Source organism: Pimephales promelas, chromosome 18, assembly GCF_988280905.1.
Source record: "Pimephales promelas chromosome 18, fPimPro1.hap1.1, whole genome shotgun sequence".
NCBI classification, from domain to species: Eukaryota; Metazoa; Chordata; class Actinopteri; order Cypriniformes; family Leuciscidae; genus Pimephales; species Pimephales promelas.
Genome location: NC_142786.1, coordinates 7,782,861 through 7,798,071, shown reverse-complemented (window position 1 = coordinate 7,798,071; position 15,211 = coordinate 7,782,861). Strand labels below are relative to the sequence as shown.

At 33.8% G+C, this 15,211-nt stretch overlaps 2 protein-coding genes across 2 annotated transcripts; both read right to left on the bottom strand.

Moving 5' to 3' along the window:
* Nucleotides 1-278: 278 nt before the first annotated feature.
* rcvrn3 (recoverin 3) lies at nucleotides 279-7,174 on the bottom strand. Its single transcript, XM_039678333.2, has 3 exons — nucleotides 6,781-7,174; nucleotides 2,017-2,128; nucleotides 279-456 (listed from the first exon to the last, which is right to left on the bottom strand). Exons 1-3 carry the CDS (start codon nucleotides 7,159-7,161, stop codon nucleotides 374-376), a joined length of 576 nt encoding a protein of 191 aa, XP_039534267.1. The 5' UTR covers nucleotides 7,162-7,174; the 3' UTR covers nucleotides 279-373.
* Nucleotides 7,175-12,286: 5,112 nt separating this feature from the next.
* Nucleotides 12,287-14,028, bottom strand: tmem238a (transmembrane protein 238a). The gene has a single exon (XM_089123059.1). It carries the CDS (start codon nucleotides 14,021-14,023, stop codon nucleotides 13,706-13,708), a length of 318 nt encoding a protein of 105 aa, XP_088979185.1. The 5' UTR covers nucleotides 14,024-14,028; the 3' UTR covers nucleotides 12,287-13,705.
* Between the last annotated feature and the right edge of the window lie 1,183 nt (nucleotides 14,029-15,211).

The window sequence follows — 15,211 nt, the reverse complement described above, 5'->3', positions numbered from 1 at the left end:
AAGTGCAAAAACAAAAGCAATGACATCATATATGTTAATCAAACATCTTCAATAATTTCACATCAGTTTCAAATCCAACACATTTTGATACCCCTGAACAACAGCAACTGAACATGAACCTCCAAACTACAATCTAAATAAGTCTATTACTATATAAGGTATGTGATTAAACAAATCAGCATAAAGATATTAAGATATTACTGTCAAAATATGTGGATATGTGGAATGCACTATTATTATATTTAAACAGATATCAATTGCTTAATGGTGACACAAATTAAGGATGGTGAATCTTTAATGAGCACATTTAGTGTACAACAAATGCACATGAAGTCAAGCATGAGAAAACTGTCGTTTGCGTGACTATGTTGGATCATTTATGGTCATACTGAATGAGCCGTAGTGCAATGTCGCTATCTTGGACGGCTTGGATGAACTCCCCCTCTGCGATTCGCTCTGCAGGCGTGAGAGAGAATTTGATATGTATAAGTTGCCTGTATGCTTATATCTATGGAAGCTTGTTTTTGCCATGAAATATAAAAAAAAAAAAAAAAAAATAGAAAATTGTAGCTTTTTTTCTCTTGGAGATGTGCGTTTACATCTCACAATTCAGACTTGTTTCTCCGAATTACATTCGAATATTTTATTCAAACTATACTGTATCTCCCAATTCAGACTTTAGGTCTGCACTGTAAATAAATAAATAAATAAATAAATAAAAGTTACTCCCTTTTTTTAGTTTTTGTATGGCAAGCCGTTTTAACTTTTATTCATTTCCAGAATATGAATTCTTGATATCAACAATTCAATTCTTGTTTTTTCACCATATGCTGCCATTCAAAACCAATTGTTGATCTCAAGAATTGATTTTTTACTAGTTGAAATTCCAATTTCAAATATCAGAAATACAATTATTCCTAGTAAAACCTTTATTTTTGATATCAAGAATTCAGTTGTTACTAGTTGAAATGTCTATTCTTGATATCCACAATTGAATTGCTACTAGAAACAATGAAATTGTTAAATTTTTGTTATCAATAATTCAATTTTTACTAGTGATAATGTTAATTTTTGATATCATGAATGTGATTAAGTAAGAAAGCCATTTTTGATATCTGAAATAATATTGATATCAGAAATACATTTTCAGATATCAAAAATGATCATTTTTATTAGTACCAATTGAATTGTTGATATCAAGAATAGACATTTCAACTAGTGACAATTTAATTATTGATATCAGGAATTCGCATTTTTACTAGTAACAATGTAATTCTTGATATCAAATGATATTTCTACTAGTAAAAAATCAAGTCTTGATATCAACAATTTATTTTGAAAATTGGTGAAATTTCACTAGTGAAAATAGAATTACAGATATCAGCAATTAAATTGTTGATATCAAGTATTGAATTGTTGATATCAAGAATGTATATCCTGGAAATGAATAAAAGCTAAAACGGCTTGCCATAGTGTTTGAGTCATTTCAAACTTAAATTACATTAAACTGCCTTTAAAAAAATTGTTGAGTTGTATACGTTGAAATTGTTATTACTTTACTTATTTTGGTGAGTTAAAGCAATGTAAAAAAAAAATTGTTGTCAAAATTTTTTCTTGCAGTGTTTAACTAAGTTTATGTCTCACAATTCTGAGAAAATAGAGAGATATGAACTGTGTTGTGACAAATTGTGACAAAATAAACTCGTCATTTTGACTTTTTTCCCCTCGCAATTCAGAGTTTATGTCTGACAATTCAGTTTTTTTTCTCAGAATTAAGAAATAAACTCACAATTGTTAATTATAAAGTCCAAATTATAAAGTGTGGCATGTGTGCATAGTTTCAAACACAGGGCTGATCAAAACAATGGCCCTGACCTAAGTTGCATTCGGTTAAAACAGCTCAAACGTGCATTATTGTGAAATGGAAAGTCAAAATGACCTTTTTATTTACTTTATGTATTCCATGGCGGTAACAAGCTTCCATGAATAACAACTATAAAAGCTTTAGTTTCTTACCACTGTCCTTTTTGTCAAAGATGGACCAGAGTTTCTCTGCTCTCTTCTCTGGTGTGTTTTCATCACTGGGAAGGCTTGCCTGCTTCTCTTTGGGTATAAGTTTGAAAAGGGCCTGATGGGAAATCAGAGAGAGCTGGATCAAGTTACTGGCTTGAATTAAATAACAGAATCCTGAATTAGAATAAAGTTTATTAGTTTATCAACATGCAAAATGTCAAGACCCATAAAACACAATATCACTTTATGCAATAGTATAGTCAGGGTCACTAAAATAGCAATTGTATTCCTTTCGTAAATAATGACTATGACTTCTTCTGTCCAGTCTTTTTTTTTTGGTTTGTTTTTTGGTTGGTGTTGTTTTTGGCCATTACATGGGCCTATTCTTTGGATAACATCTTATGACGCACAAAGGCGTATTTCTAAATCTGTTATTTTGTTCTGTAATCCATGCTTAGCTCAGTTTTAATGGATTTTGTTGAGGCTATGTGCTAAATTTATTTCTGTTTGGCCTGAGTGCTATATATGTCTTACTTCTTCTTTAGAGCTTAACTTGCTTGTTTGGTGATTTGTTCGTTGATTTGTTTCACCCTAATAAAACTGAAGTTACCTAACAATAGGTCAATACAAATAGATGAAATAGTGCCAGCTGTGCCAATCTTACTTAAGAGCTTTGCGAGATAAAGATTTGAAGTGCTCTTCTAACTCAAATTACAAATCTGCATGACTCTGAACAGTGTGAAAAAGTATTAGTCTGCAACTTTTTAAACCATAAAAAGTCAATATATGAGTTATGCTAAAAAGGCAACATTCAGCAAATAACTATTTCAATTTTGGTCTGTCCACATAAAACTATTATGACTTCAGAAGACTTGTAATATTGTGTGTAAGGGCTCACACCAAGAATAATATAAAGTTTAAATAATCGTTCTAATTATGTAAGAATATAGCAAAGTCAGCAACATATCACAACTAATGATAAGGACAGAGAGGAATGATAACGTTGAATCCATCCAACTTAAAGGGATAGTTCACCCCAAAAATAATTTACTTATCCTCAAGTTGTTCCAAATCTGTATGAGTTGCTTACTTCTGTTGAACACAAAAAAAGATATTTAGAAAAATGTTTGTAACCAGACAGTTTGACTTCCAATAGTCATTGGCTAACTGTCTGGTTACCAACATTTTTCTAAATATCTTCTTTTGTGTTCAACAGAAGTAAGCAACTCATACAGGTTTGGAACAACTTGAGGGTGAGTAAATGCTGACAGAATTTACATTTTTGGGTGAACTATCCCTTTAAGAGAGTTTGAGCATTTAAAGATAGCCCACTTATAATACACAGGATGTCATGTTACGTTGGTGTAGACAATGATTTGTACTGAATTATTCAGGGTGAACTGTCTCCTCATATGTCCCTTGAAAGAAAGGAATACAGGTTGACTTACAGATTTGTGAGTAAATGACGAAACAAAACAAAAAATTCATGGTGATCTGTTTCTACACAAATAAGGGTTAAGCGTCGAAATAAGGGTTTTAACACAATTCAAAGCGCAACACAAATATGTCACATTCTCAGAGTTGTCACAAGACCATCTTCTTTTACGACCAATTTTCTGACAGGGCATCGCTACTACAGTTTGAAGAATCTTGGGCAATTTTTAGTTCATCTGAATCAAACATACTGTAAATCCTAATGCTAAAAATAATGAATTTGAGTTGGCTAATCTTAACTAATTAGTTCAATCAAATGAACTTTTATGAGTATTCAGAACATTCTTTTTATTTTGAGTTCCCAAATCTGACACATTTTAAGTAATCGGAATTGTTTCATTGTTTTGAGTTGTATTAACTTGTTTCTTTTAATTTAGGCAAACATACATTTAACTGAAACTGGGCAGGAATATCTCTTTTCCAGCATGACACTCAAAAGAGAGAGTAATTGCTAAGTGTTATATAATGATTTATGTCTCCTATTCATGCGAGTAATCATCTGATAAAGTTTCATGGCTGTAAGTTAAAATTTTTACCCTATTCACATGTAGTTGCATCTCACTTTAAAGAGCCAAATGGCGGCCATCTTGAATTTGAAGGTCAAAAATAGGTTAAATAAATAAATCTACATAATCTATGAATTTCTTGACCCAAATAGTCACAGAAACCATGTATTATGCAGCACTGTGGGCAAAACCATTAAAAAGTTAATTTCCAGCGGCAGCCATTTTGGATATCAGGCTCTCACAAAATTTCCCCACATTTTTGTGAGGGGCACCCCAGCTAATTTTTTTTCTTTAACCTTTATAGATGACAAATCCAGTGAGAAACGAACCTTCGCTCTCCACGGTCACGGAACGGCTATAGACCCTATGTAGCCCCGCCCCTTTTCAGCGCTGCGCTCATTGTCTTTTGACTTCCGGTCTGTATTTTCACAGCGATCTTGCGTAGGTAGAATGAACTGCTCGTAAAAAGTTCGTTTCTCTGGTGCATAAGGTCTATAGATGATAGATTTTTTATTTATTTATTTATTTATTTTTTGGATTACCATCAAGAGTGAAGCATGAGCTTGGTTTGGGAACTGGTATGTTAAATGTTTACTCTTTCAGCATTTAATAGTAGCCTATACGATGCTAATGCTATTAAAGCATTGTGTTACCAAGTTGAAACTTAGTACTGAAATAGAAAAGTTTCCAGTAGGCCTACTACTCAAATATTTAGGCTAAGTTGAGATAACATGGTCATTTTAAGTAAAATGTATGAATTAGCTTACTCATATATTTAAATTAAGATAAATTATGTGTTAAGCTGTTATGCTACTTCAAAATACCTGGCACAGGTATTTGAAGGAAACTCTATTGTTACCATGAGTGCTCACATACAACCACCACAACCCAATAATGCATGGTATTCGCAACATAAGTCCTGCTTTGATGTAATATTACACTGTTTATATTTGAATGAGAGTTGACTGTCTCTAGATGATATAAATAAGGGATATTCTGATGATTCATCTGCAACATCTCTGTCCAGCACCGTACACTACTCCCTGGGATATTGATCGGCCATTTCTGAGAAGAAGGCTTAAGAGTTGACATGTCATTGAATCCCCCTGTGCCCATGGTCTTAAATCCTGATTGCACATTGAGGCGCTTATCTCTCACACAGTACCCACCACCGAATCCTTCTGTCTCCCTCTGCGATGAGTTCTTATAGAGCTTGGGCTTAAGGGTGATGTCACTCCATGCTTCTAATCACTGATCTTAGGTCAGCTTTGATTTTAAATGCTCTTATGGTTTAAAAGTCACTGTAAAAATGACCTGACTCTAGGACTCATTTATTCAGCCATGATCCTTTATGACTTAGGTGTGGTCTCGCCACACCAGGCAAACTTACCAGCTCCACCAGTCACACTAAGGAAATTTTGCAGACAAAAAAGGTGAATTGTTCATTGTTAATAGTTTAGCAATATGAATCACAGCTCACACAAGTCACTTTAAAATCAAGCAACTTTCTGTTGGTAAACGTTGACAATTTGTTTGACCATTTGGAGTTAAATCTGTGTTAGGATTTTTTTTTTTCGACCAATCAAACTCCTGATCACATGAATTCAAAAATGGCCTTATTTCGCCCGCAAACTTTCACAGAGCAATGGTAGTGATTGCACCTTTACTGTCTGAGAGAGTAACTGCTATTAATTCTCTGAGAATAGCAAAGTCCACAACACAACTTATAACCACGACAAACATTAACCATGATGACTATAAAAAAAACATTGATAGCCAATCCGAATCATCCCCGACTTTAAAGGGATACTCCACTTTTTTTTGGAAATAGGCTCAATTTACAACTCCCTCAGAGTTAAACAGTTGATTTTTACTGTTTTTTAATCAATTCAGCTGGTTTTCTGATATTTAGAAGAATATCTGTAACCAGACAGTTTCTGGTCTCAATGACTTCCATAGTAAGAAAAAAATATACTATGGAAGTCAATGAGACCAGAAACTGTCTGGTTACTGATATTCTTCTAAATATCAGAAAGTAGGCTGAATGGATTCAAAAACGGTAAAACTCAACTGTTTAACTCTGGGGGAGTTGTAAAATGAGCCTATTTCCAAAAAAAAAGTGGAGTATCCCCTTAAAGGTAATGGCTGCATTTCGCCCATAAAATTTCAGAGCAACGTAAATTTTGAATGAACCTTTACTGACTTTACGTTAATAAAGTTTTATATTTATGTATTCACAAATATTGTTGGCATTTTTAAGTGGTCCATTAATTATCTCTATATAAAATACTATCACTCTTCATTTAATTAATAGATGGCATTTATTTTTGCTGTATTTCATAACTGCAGATGTTCCTTAAGTTTCTGTTCTGACGGTATACTTTTACCTGCCAACTGCATGGCTAATAGAGAAATAAATACAAATTATTTATTCTCTTATTACCAACCCAATGCATTTACAATGACTAAACCAATGCATTCAGTAAGTCTGGGGGCGTTCTGTGAAGATTATCTGTTTGGGGGAAATCTCTTTGAAATCATTTGTTTGGGTGATGCTATAGTGGTACAGAATGGACATACTTAAAGCTAAAAAGGATATCAGGAAAATAGAAAAGCATAATATTTTTTCATAGTACATGCTAAATCTTGGGAACTCAATCTGTGGAATGGTGGTTTGTCCAGTATGGAGAACACAGCTCTTTCAGCAGCTGTTCTTGTACTTTTTATGTGAAAGTACATTGTACATTTTATCTGTTCATTTTCTTACCTCGCTGAGTTCAATCACTTCAGGTTTTGTGACGTAACCATTCTTGTCCACATCAAACAGTGAGAAAGCCCACTCTAGCTTCAAGGTGGATTTGCCTGAGGAGGTCATGTGAAGAGCAACGACGTACTCCTGAAAGTCTAATGTTCCATCATCATTGGCGTCAAAGGACCTAAAAACGTGTTGGGCATAGGTCTTGGCATCACTTTCGGGGAAGAATTTCCCGTAGATCTCCTCAAACTGTTGCAGTGAGATGCGAGCTGAAGGACACTGCTTCTGGAAGTTATCGTACCACTGGGTGATCTCAGCTTCAGAGAACCTGGTGGTCTGCTTGAGGTCATCCAGGATCTCTCTGGGAATCCCTCCACTCTGTGCGTTTCCCATGGCTTCTCTGAGTAATACAGAGGAAATAACAAAGGCTTGTAATTGTGTCCTTGGAAAAGATCAGATGGGATGTTAGTCACTCAGTGTACCCAGTCAAAACCGTAAATTAGCAAGTGTGAAGTGTCAAGTGTAGGTCATATTTCACACCAACAGCTTTTTTGAAATTCGTTAGAATGCCGTAATACAAAATTTAAAAATACAAGCAAGTCAATTGGTATATGGGGATAATTAGGCGGCCATGATGGACAGAGGCCACTGGGAAAATTTGGCCTGGATGTTACACCCCTACTCTTTTAAAAGACATCCTGGGATTTTTTTGTGACCACAGAGAGTCAGGACCTCGGTTTTAACGTCTCATCCGAAAGACGGTGGTTTTTGACAGTATAGTCTCCCCATCACTATAGTGGGGCGTTAGCACCCACACAAAGCACAGGGTGAGCGCCCCCTGCTGGCCTCACTATCACCTTCCAGCAGAAACCTGGTTTTCCTGGGAGGTCTGCCATCCAGGTACTGACCAGGCTCAACCCAGCTTAGCTTCAGTGGACATCCAGTCTTTGGCTACAAGGGTGATTTGGCTGCTGGCGGATTATCACCTGTAAGATTATCCCATTTCTTCTGGAATTTAAATCTCGGCGGTGTGCAGTGTTGTGGCATCATCGATTCTTATTGTCAGTGATGAAATGCCACACTCTAAAAATGCTGGGTTATTTCAACCCAAATTTGGGTCAAATATGGACAAACCCAAATGTTGGTTTAAAAATGTAATTAAAAAAATGTACAGTTGAAAGTGAAAGTTGAAAATGACACTTTTAACCCAACATTTGGGTTTGTCCATATTTTAGTTTTGGGTTAAAACAACCTAGCATTGTTTAGAGTGCAGTTTTGGGGAGTAACTAATTCCATATGTAACAGAGTTATGCAACGTTATGCAAGTACAAAATAAATGTAACTGTAATCAATCTTTTAGCGATGCTATTCTGCTGCTTTTGGTTCTCTTGTTTGAAATTGTCCACTAACTCTCATTAGAGTGTTAGTATTAGTAGACTGATTATAGGGTTAGGGATTGAATGAGTTGAGATCTAGTTGCAAAGTTATTTATAGCCAGTTGAATGTATTTTGGGGTCCATCACAATAAAGAGTTATACAGTCTACTATAATACTCTACTGAGAGTTAGTTATGTTGTTGCAAAGTTACTTATAGTCAACCGAATGTTCAAAAGGGACCATCAAAATAAAGTGTTACCGGTTTAATGTATGAAATGATTAACAGTTAAAAACATTTGTTAGAAATTTTTGAAAAGTAATGAAATGTAATAAATTACTTTAATAAAGTAATTAAAATAGTTACTCTACTTATAGGGTAAATTGTAATCTGTAACCTATTACATTTCCATAATAATCTTCCCACCACTGCGAAACGCTGACCTTTCCAATATGGCGGATGTGCCAACGCGTTGAGCACTCGAATGTGGAATCTACCTGGGTTGTTTAAACCCAAATTTGGGTCAAATATGGACAAACCCAAATGTTGGGTTAAAAATGTAATAAAGAATTTACAGTTTAAAGTGAAAGTTGAAGTTGGGTTAAAAATTTAAATTACATATTTAACCCAACAATTGGGTTTGTCCATATTTGACCCAAATTTGGGTTGAAACAACCCAGCATGTTTTTAAGTGTGCAGAAGTTTACAAATTGTAACTTATACAAATTATAGTCTTACAAGTCATTAAATATGAAAGTGTCCCAATGAACTGCAGTAAACAAAAAACAGTTTAGTCTATGACTATTTGCCTAAACTATTTTACAAATTTAGCTTGAAATAAGATCATTACAGCTTTATTTATTGTGCACAGAGCTCATTTAAAAGAAATAATAAATCAAGTAAAATCAAAATAATTTAAAGGATATAAGAAGTTCCTTGGAGTAAGCCACTGACTGGGATGCTTTGACAAGTGTTTAATAGTGATCTGATTATTCATGTATGTGCAACTCTTATCATGGTACTCTAAGAGATCAATATATATGTGTGTGTGAAATTAAATATAAATGAACAGAAAACAACATGCTTACCTGTGATTGTGGTTTAAGGATGAAGAATCACAGGGCAAGTAATCAAGATGGAGTGTGGAAGAGTAATGAGGCCGTGTCGAAGAAGGTGGCTACCTCTCCACTGAGTTAAGTCAATTACATAAGATTGCACAAGGCTCAGACAGAAAGAGATTACTTTTCATAATGTACAGTTTCTGTTCTGTTCTTTTTAACACCATATTCAATGTAGTCACTGTTTCGGCTAAAAGGCTCTGACACTGACTGTTTTATGATTAGATTTTTGTAGTTTGTTATTTGTGGTATTGGGTAAGATTGCCATCTTTAAATACAGTAATATCCACAAGGTGTGCATAGAGATCAACCATTAGTGTCTAGAGAGAGGAATTTCCATCTAGATCTTCATAAATCTCATTAAACACCATTAAGTGGTGATGGTCTTCTCCTCTTAGTGTGTTGCCCAGTACTTTAGTGACCTTTGAAATAAAAACTGTTAATGCAGTTATAAATAGATAACTACTTTTAAAGCAGCTACAAAAAGACAAAAATGTTTACTTGAAATTCTCATGTGATGCATCATTACACTGTAAAAAATATTTTCAAGATTTGTTATCACAACATATTTTCTTTTGTCAAATCAACTTTATAATAATTTATTTAGTTGAGACTTATTATTAACTTATTATTTTATAAACTTAATACTTTATTGTATTAACTCACTTTTTCCAGTTCAATCAACTTAAAATTTTAAGGCAACCCAGGTTACTTACTTTTTTAAGTTAAACCAACAATATTTTTTACAGTGTAGTAATCACAACATTTTTTTCTTTTGTCAAATCAACTTAAATCATTTATTTAGTTCAGATAACATATAATTTTGAGTTTCTGATGGTTAAATGAATCTCCTTCATTGTATTTACTCACTTTTTCCAGTTCAATGAACTTAAAATTTTAAGGCAACTATATTTTAAGTTAAACCATCAATATGTTTTTACAGTGTATAGGTTATTAATGATCAAAAATATGTATTTATTTAGGGGTGAATGCAGGTAAACTGGAACTTTTTGCCATTTAGATGACTGGGAAAAAATGTCACAGTTATCCTGAATTGATTAAATTATTTATTCAATTTGAATGTTGAATATCTGCTCACTTGAATACAGCCCCAGGCAAGCCTTTTTTTAATTGAGGTTTTTATTTATTCGCGGTTCTATAAAGGGCTATTTATGCATTTTAAAACAGAAAAAGTGCTTCAAAATGCTTCAATTGAAATGTTGCCTATTGGTATTCAATACAAGCTGTCCTTATTTTTAATCTGTATCCTTCTCTAACATTAAGTTTATCTTTGCTCTTTTCAAAGTGTTGGATCTGGGTCATAAATACACCCTGACAGTCTGGTTCTGATCAGCTTACTGTCCCTATAGTCTACCTCGTCCTGCCTACGATAATGTCCCCATACCAGACAATCCCTCAACATTTGCTCTATAAAGACAGAAATAAATAGGATTTGTTTAAGGAGAGAAAGAACAGCATGGCAATGAAATGAATGCCAAGCCTCGGGACACAGGTAATTTAATGACTGGTACAGTTAATTACGTCTTAGTATACCTTGATTAAACCCACATAATGTCAATTTACTGTAAACGTTTAACGTAGTGAGCATGTCACAAGATTTAACACAGGGAGTCCTATTGGGACTAATCTAGTCTTAATAGGATTCCCTATATATGCCTATTTTGTATTCTTTTTCAACAAATGTGAACATGAATATAGCTGATCAATGAAAATACACTGTAAAAAAATATATTTTAATGATTTGTAATCACAACATTTTTTTCTTTTGTCAAATCAACTTAAATCATTTATATAGTTCAGATAACATAATATTTTGAGTTTCTGATGATTAAATCAATCTCCTTCATTGTATTAACTCAATTTTTTCCATTTCAATGAACTTAAAATTTTGAGGCAGCCAGGTTACGTAATTTTTCAACTTAAATCATTTATATAGTTCAGATAACATAATATTTTGAGTTTCTGATGATTAAATCAATCTCCTTCATTGTATTAACTCAATTTTTCCATTTCAATGAAATTAAAATTTTAAGGAAGCCAGGTTACGTAATATTTTAAGTTAAACCAACAATATTTTTTTACAGTGTTGTCCCTAGTTTCCGCCTGTACTGCCATAGTAACCATGGCGACAGATGTGGACAACTGCGTAATGTTTAGCGGCATGTTTAGCTGTTGTTGTTTCGTTCAAACATTATGGATTATGGAAAGCAGACTTTGGGACAAAAGGAGAACTAAACTAATGTTTTCGAGATGCTGGCAGCTTCGCGGCAAACTTCGATTCAGTGCTGCGTTACCTCACAACAAGTTTAATTCGTCAAATAAACTGACCTGTGTGAGTAGTAATTCAGCACTTACGGGTAGTTTGGTAGAATTAAATGTCCTCATTCCTATACGTGTGGCGCTGATGTCTGTCTCTCATTAAAAATCTCGCAGTCATGCTAAACATTAATTTTTTCACTCATCCATAAACATTATTAGATACATCGGCATGGCGACAAGTTCCATGATTCCGCTCATCACTGCGTCATCAATCTACTCATTTGTTATTGTAAGAGGTTAGCAACCCCTAGCAGTGAAAAAAATACATATTGTAGCTTTAAATGTTTAAGTTATTCTGAATGTTTAAGTCATTTCAACTTAAATTACATTAAACTGACTTTAAACGAATTGAATCTTGTATAACTTGTCAAAAATAAAGTTGTCATAAATGTCATAATTTTTTAATCATATCATTTTTTTTACAGTGTAAAGGTGTAAACATAACATGGAAACTGTCAAAATAGCAGAATCTCTATGAAATGAGATTGTGAAAAATTAGTCAGTTTAAAACTATATAAATTATAATTATTGTGCATGTCATTTTCTTTAGCTGATATGGAGACCCAAGAATAGCAAGCAGGATTTCCTTACAAAATGGTACAGCATGCAATCACCCGGGTTCTCTTCTTACTAGGGCGTTTGCCTAAAAACTGGCCATAAAATTCATTAAAATCCATACAAAAGATTTCTGAAGATGTTTAATCTCACAGTTTCAAATCTTTTTGAAAGGAGGTGGTTATTTGACCTTTGGGTATACTGTATCTACAAACGATTTCCAGCTCATCCAAGACAATTGTTTTTTCACAACTTGTTTGCTCTTACATTACACCAATGTACTAATTTAGCACTATGAAAATTGCATGCCTACCATTGATTTGTATTTATATCTCTTTTTCCAAAGAGTGGGCTTACTTTTCTCACATCAAGTGCAAATCTTCCTTATCACTCCAGCGTGTACCACACAGAATATGCCTCTTTTAGACCACATGTGCTAATAAGGCCCAATCCAATTTAGAAGGCTTAAAACAGGAAAAGCCCTCAGAGATCAAGTGCAAAACAGGAAAATACCCTAGATCTAAATAAAGCCCACTGTTTTTTTTTTGTCTTAGACTAACCGTAAGCTTCTTTTTTTGTTTACTGGAAAAACTTAAGAGGCAGACAAGAAAGTTGATCTACTTGATTGATACTTGAATGGAGTCTTAAATTGATTCAATTAAAATTGTTTTTGTTTGATATTTTTTATATTTATTTTTGTAAATTCATTTTGTCTGTCATTTTATGGAAAGCAATTCAAAACATTTACTAAACAAACATGCTTTTAATTAGTCAAAACTGATATTTTTAGCCATGCAAAAGCCACAACCACCACTAGTAACTTTTGTCATATCATGAAATGTTTATGTCTGTCTCCACCTAGAGATCATATGATGTAATGCAAATGATTGTGCACTGATCACGATTTGCATTTAACATACACTGTAGCAAAAAGTTGCTGCCTTAAATTTTGAAGAACAATCAATTTGAATGTTTAAGTCATTTCGACGTAAATTAAATTAAACTGACTTCAAAAAAATGAGTTGAATCTTGTATAACATAAAAAAGTTGAAAATTGCTTACTTAAAGCAAAACTATGGATTATATATTTTTATACAGTGTAAACAATACTGACAATTTGCCCAAATATCAATCAAGATACATTGTGTGTACATGTTCAATTAACATTTTTCCATTAGAATAAGAATATTTACAGAGAATAAACACAGCTCTTGGCCATCAATTGATAAAACAACAGATAATAAATGTTAAAAATACAATGCATACATGTTAACACTTTGGTAAAGTTGAATTTCTTGTAACAATTTGTGTAGTAACATTCTTTCTGACCTTTGTATACAGTTACTGAATAAACTACAATTGTAGTATTATATTAAATCATCTTTATATAAAAAGTACAATAGAGGAAATTTTATTCACTTATCCATAACTGCTATTTACCTAAGCAAGGTGTAAGCTCAGGATATATATTTTTTTACTTTGAATCTCCATGTCCAAATGGAGAAAAAAAAAATAGTAATAAAACGTCAACAGCATCACTGTCAAAAAGTCAGGGTCCTCTGTGAACACGAAGTGTAGGCCTATATATTTTCCTGCTGAGGTTTCGGGCCAAGCGATCCACAACATTGCCAATTCCGCTCAGATCCTTTTGATTTGGCATACCCTCAATGTTGCCACTATACCACATGACCCAACCACCAAGTGACATCAGTACCAAGACAGCCCCAGTGTAGACAAGAAGGTCCCCAAAATCTCTCCCCTTCATTTCCAATGGCACAAACAGCCCCAAAAACAGGGACGTAAAGCCAAAAAGGTCGAAAATAACAGCAAAGACCAGGGCCACTTTGCAGTGTTTGAGACGTGCCATGGGAACTGTTGGAGACAAATATACAAAAAATACATATTATTGTAACATATAAATTAAGGCATTTATAAACAAAATGTAATAATATTTAATAACAGTGTAAAACTGCACACTGCAAATTATAAAAGGTTGACACACTAAGCGAAATGAAGCCAGATACAGAAATTGTGTTTCTTGCTTCATATGTCCACTTGATGTCCAGTCGTGTAAAATCTAGACCCTCAACCCAGTCTAAACTATTAACTTTAAAGCGACCAACATAACATAGGCTACCTGCAACAACTTTCGTCCATGTTTTTTATGTTCTCAGAAAGATCACGTGTGATTAACACTAAACAATGGAGAGTTGTAGGCTACTCAGAAACAGTTAACAAACACAGAAGACGTGGATCGAACATTATTCAAAACTGACCTTAAATTCTCGGTATCTTCACTTCACGAATATGAAATATTTCATCTCTTTTCAGGTGTATGAGTCAGGTATGGAGCAGACTACCTGTGTGAAGCTGCTTCCGGACCCTCCCAGCCAGGCATGTTGATATTTGACACCACCGGAATCGGCCATTTCAAACATTTTTTTTTCTTTCTTTCATCACATCGACTTACACTGTTTGATTGAGATCCCTTTTGTGTATTATAAATTTACAGTGTCAGTAAATAACAACAATTGGGGGAACTATGTTAACATTGTAATGGACCGCACTATCTATACTGAAAAATACAACTACTAGCCTGTACAATATTAACTATCTCTTGTACATTTGATCTAAAGAACTCTAAAAACTTTACTGCATGTAAGACTCTGAAATGCAATGGTATCAATCATGTAAGCTTGTTTAATGTTATGTTTATGGAATGTAACCCTCTGTATTGTTGTCATGTATATTACTGTCTTGATTTGTATTTGTTATTACTGTATAAATAAAATAAAAATTAAAAAAAAATAGGTAGACTTTCAGCGCACCGTACATATGATTTTTAAGTGATACGGATAATCTCGCTCCACAGACAATGGTTCAGTCTGTCAATCCTTATGATGTGGCGATCAACACAGACGCACAACAACAAAAAAAGAGCCAATCAACAGGCGGACGCTTCAATCACGTCTGCGGTTTGGCAAACGAGGTCCTTGAAGTTGTATATTTTTTAAAACACAAGTTTATTAACCCTCACATGCGCTTAATGTATTGT

Coding starts and splice junctions, on each gene's coding strand:
- rcvrn3 (XM_039678333.2), bottom strand. CDS start 7,161: ATGGGAAACGCACAGAGTGGAGGGATTCCCAGAGAGATCCTGGATGAC. Junction 2,129..6,780: donor AAGTGATTGAACTCAGCGAG/GTAAGAAAATGA, acceptor ATTTCCCATCAG/GCCCTTTTCAAACTTATACC. Junction 457..2,016: donor CTTTGACAAAAAGGACAGTG/GTAAGAAACTAA, acceptor TCACGCCTGCAG/AGCGAATCGCAGAGGGGGAG.
- tmem238a (XM_089123059.1), bottom strand. CDS start 14,023: ATGGCACGTCTCAAACACTGCAAAGTGGCCCTGGTCTTTGCTGTTATT.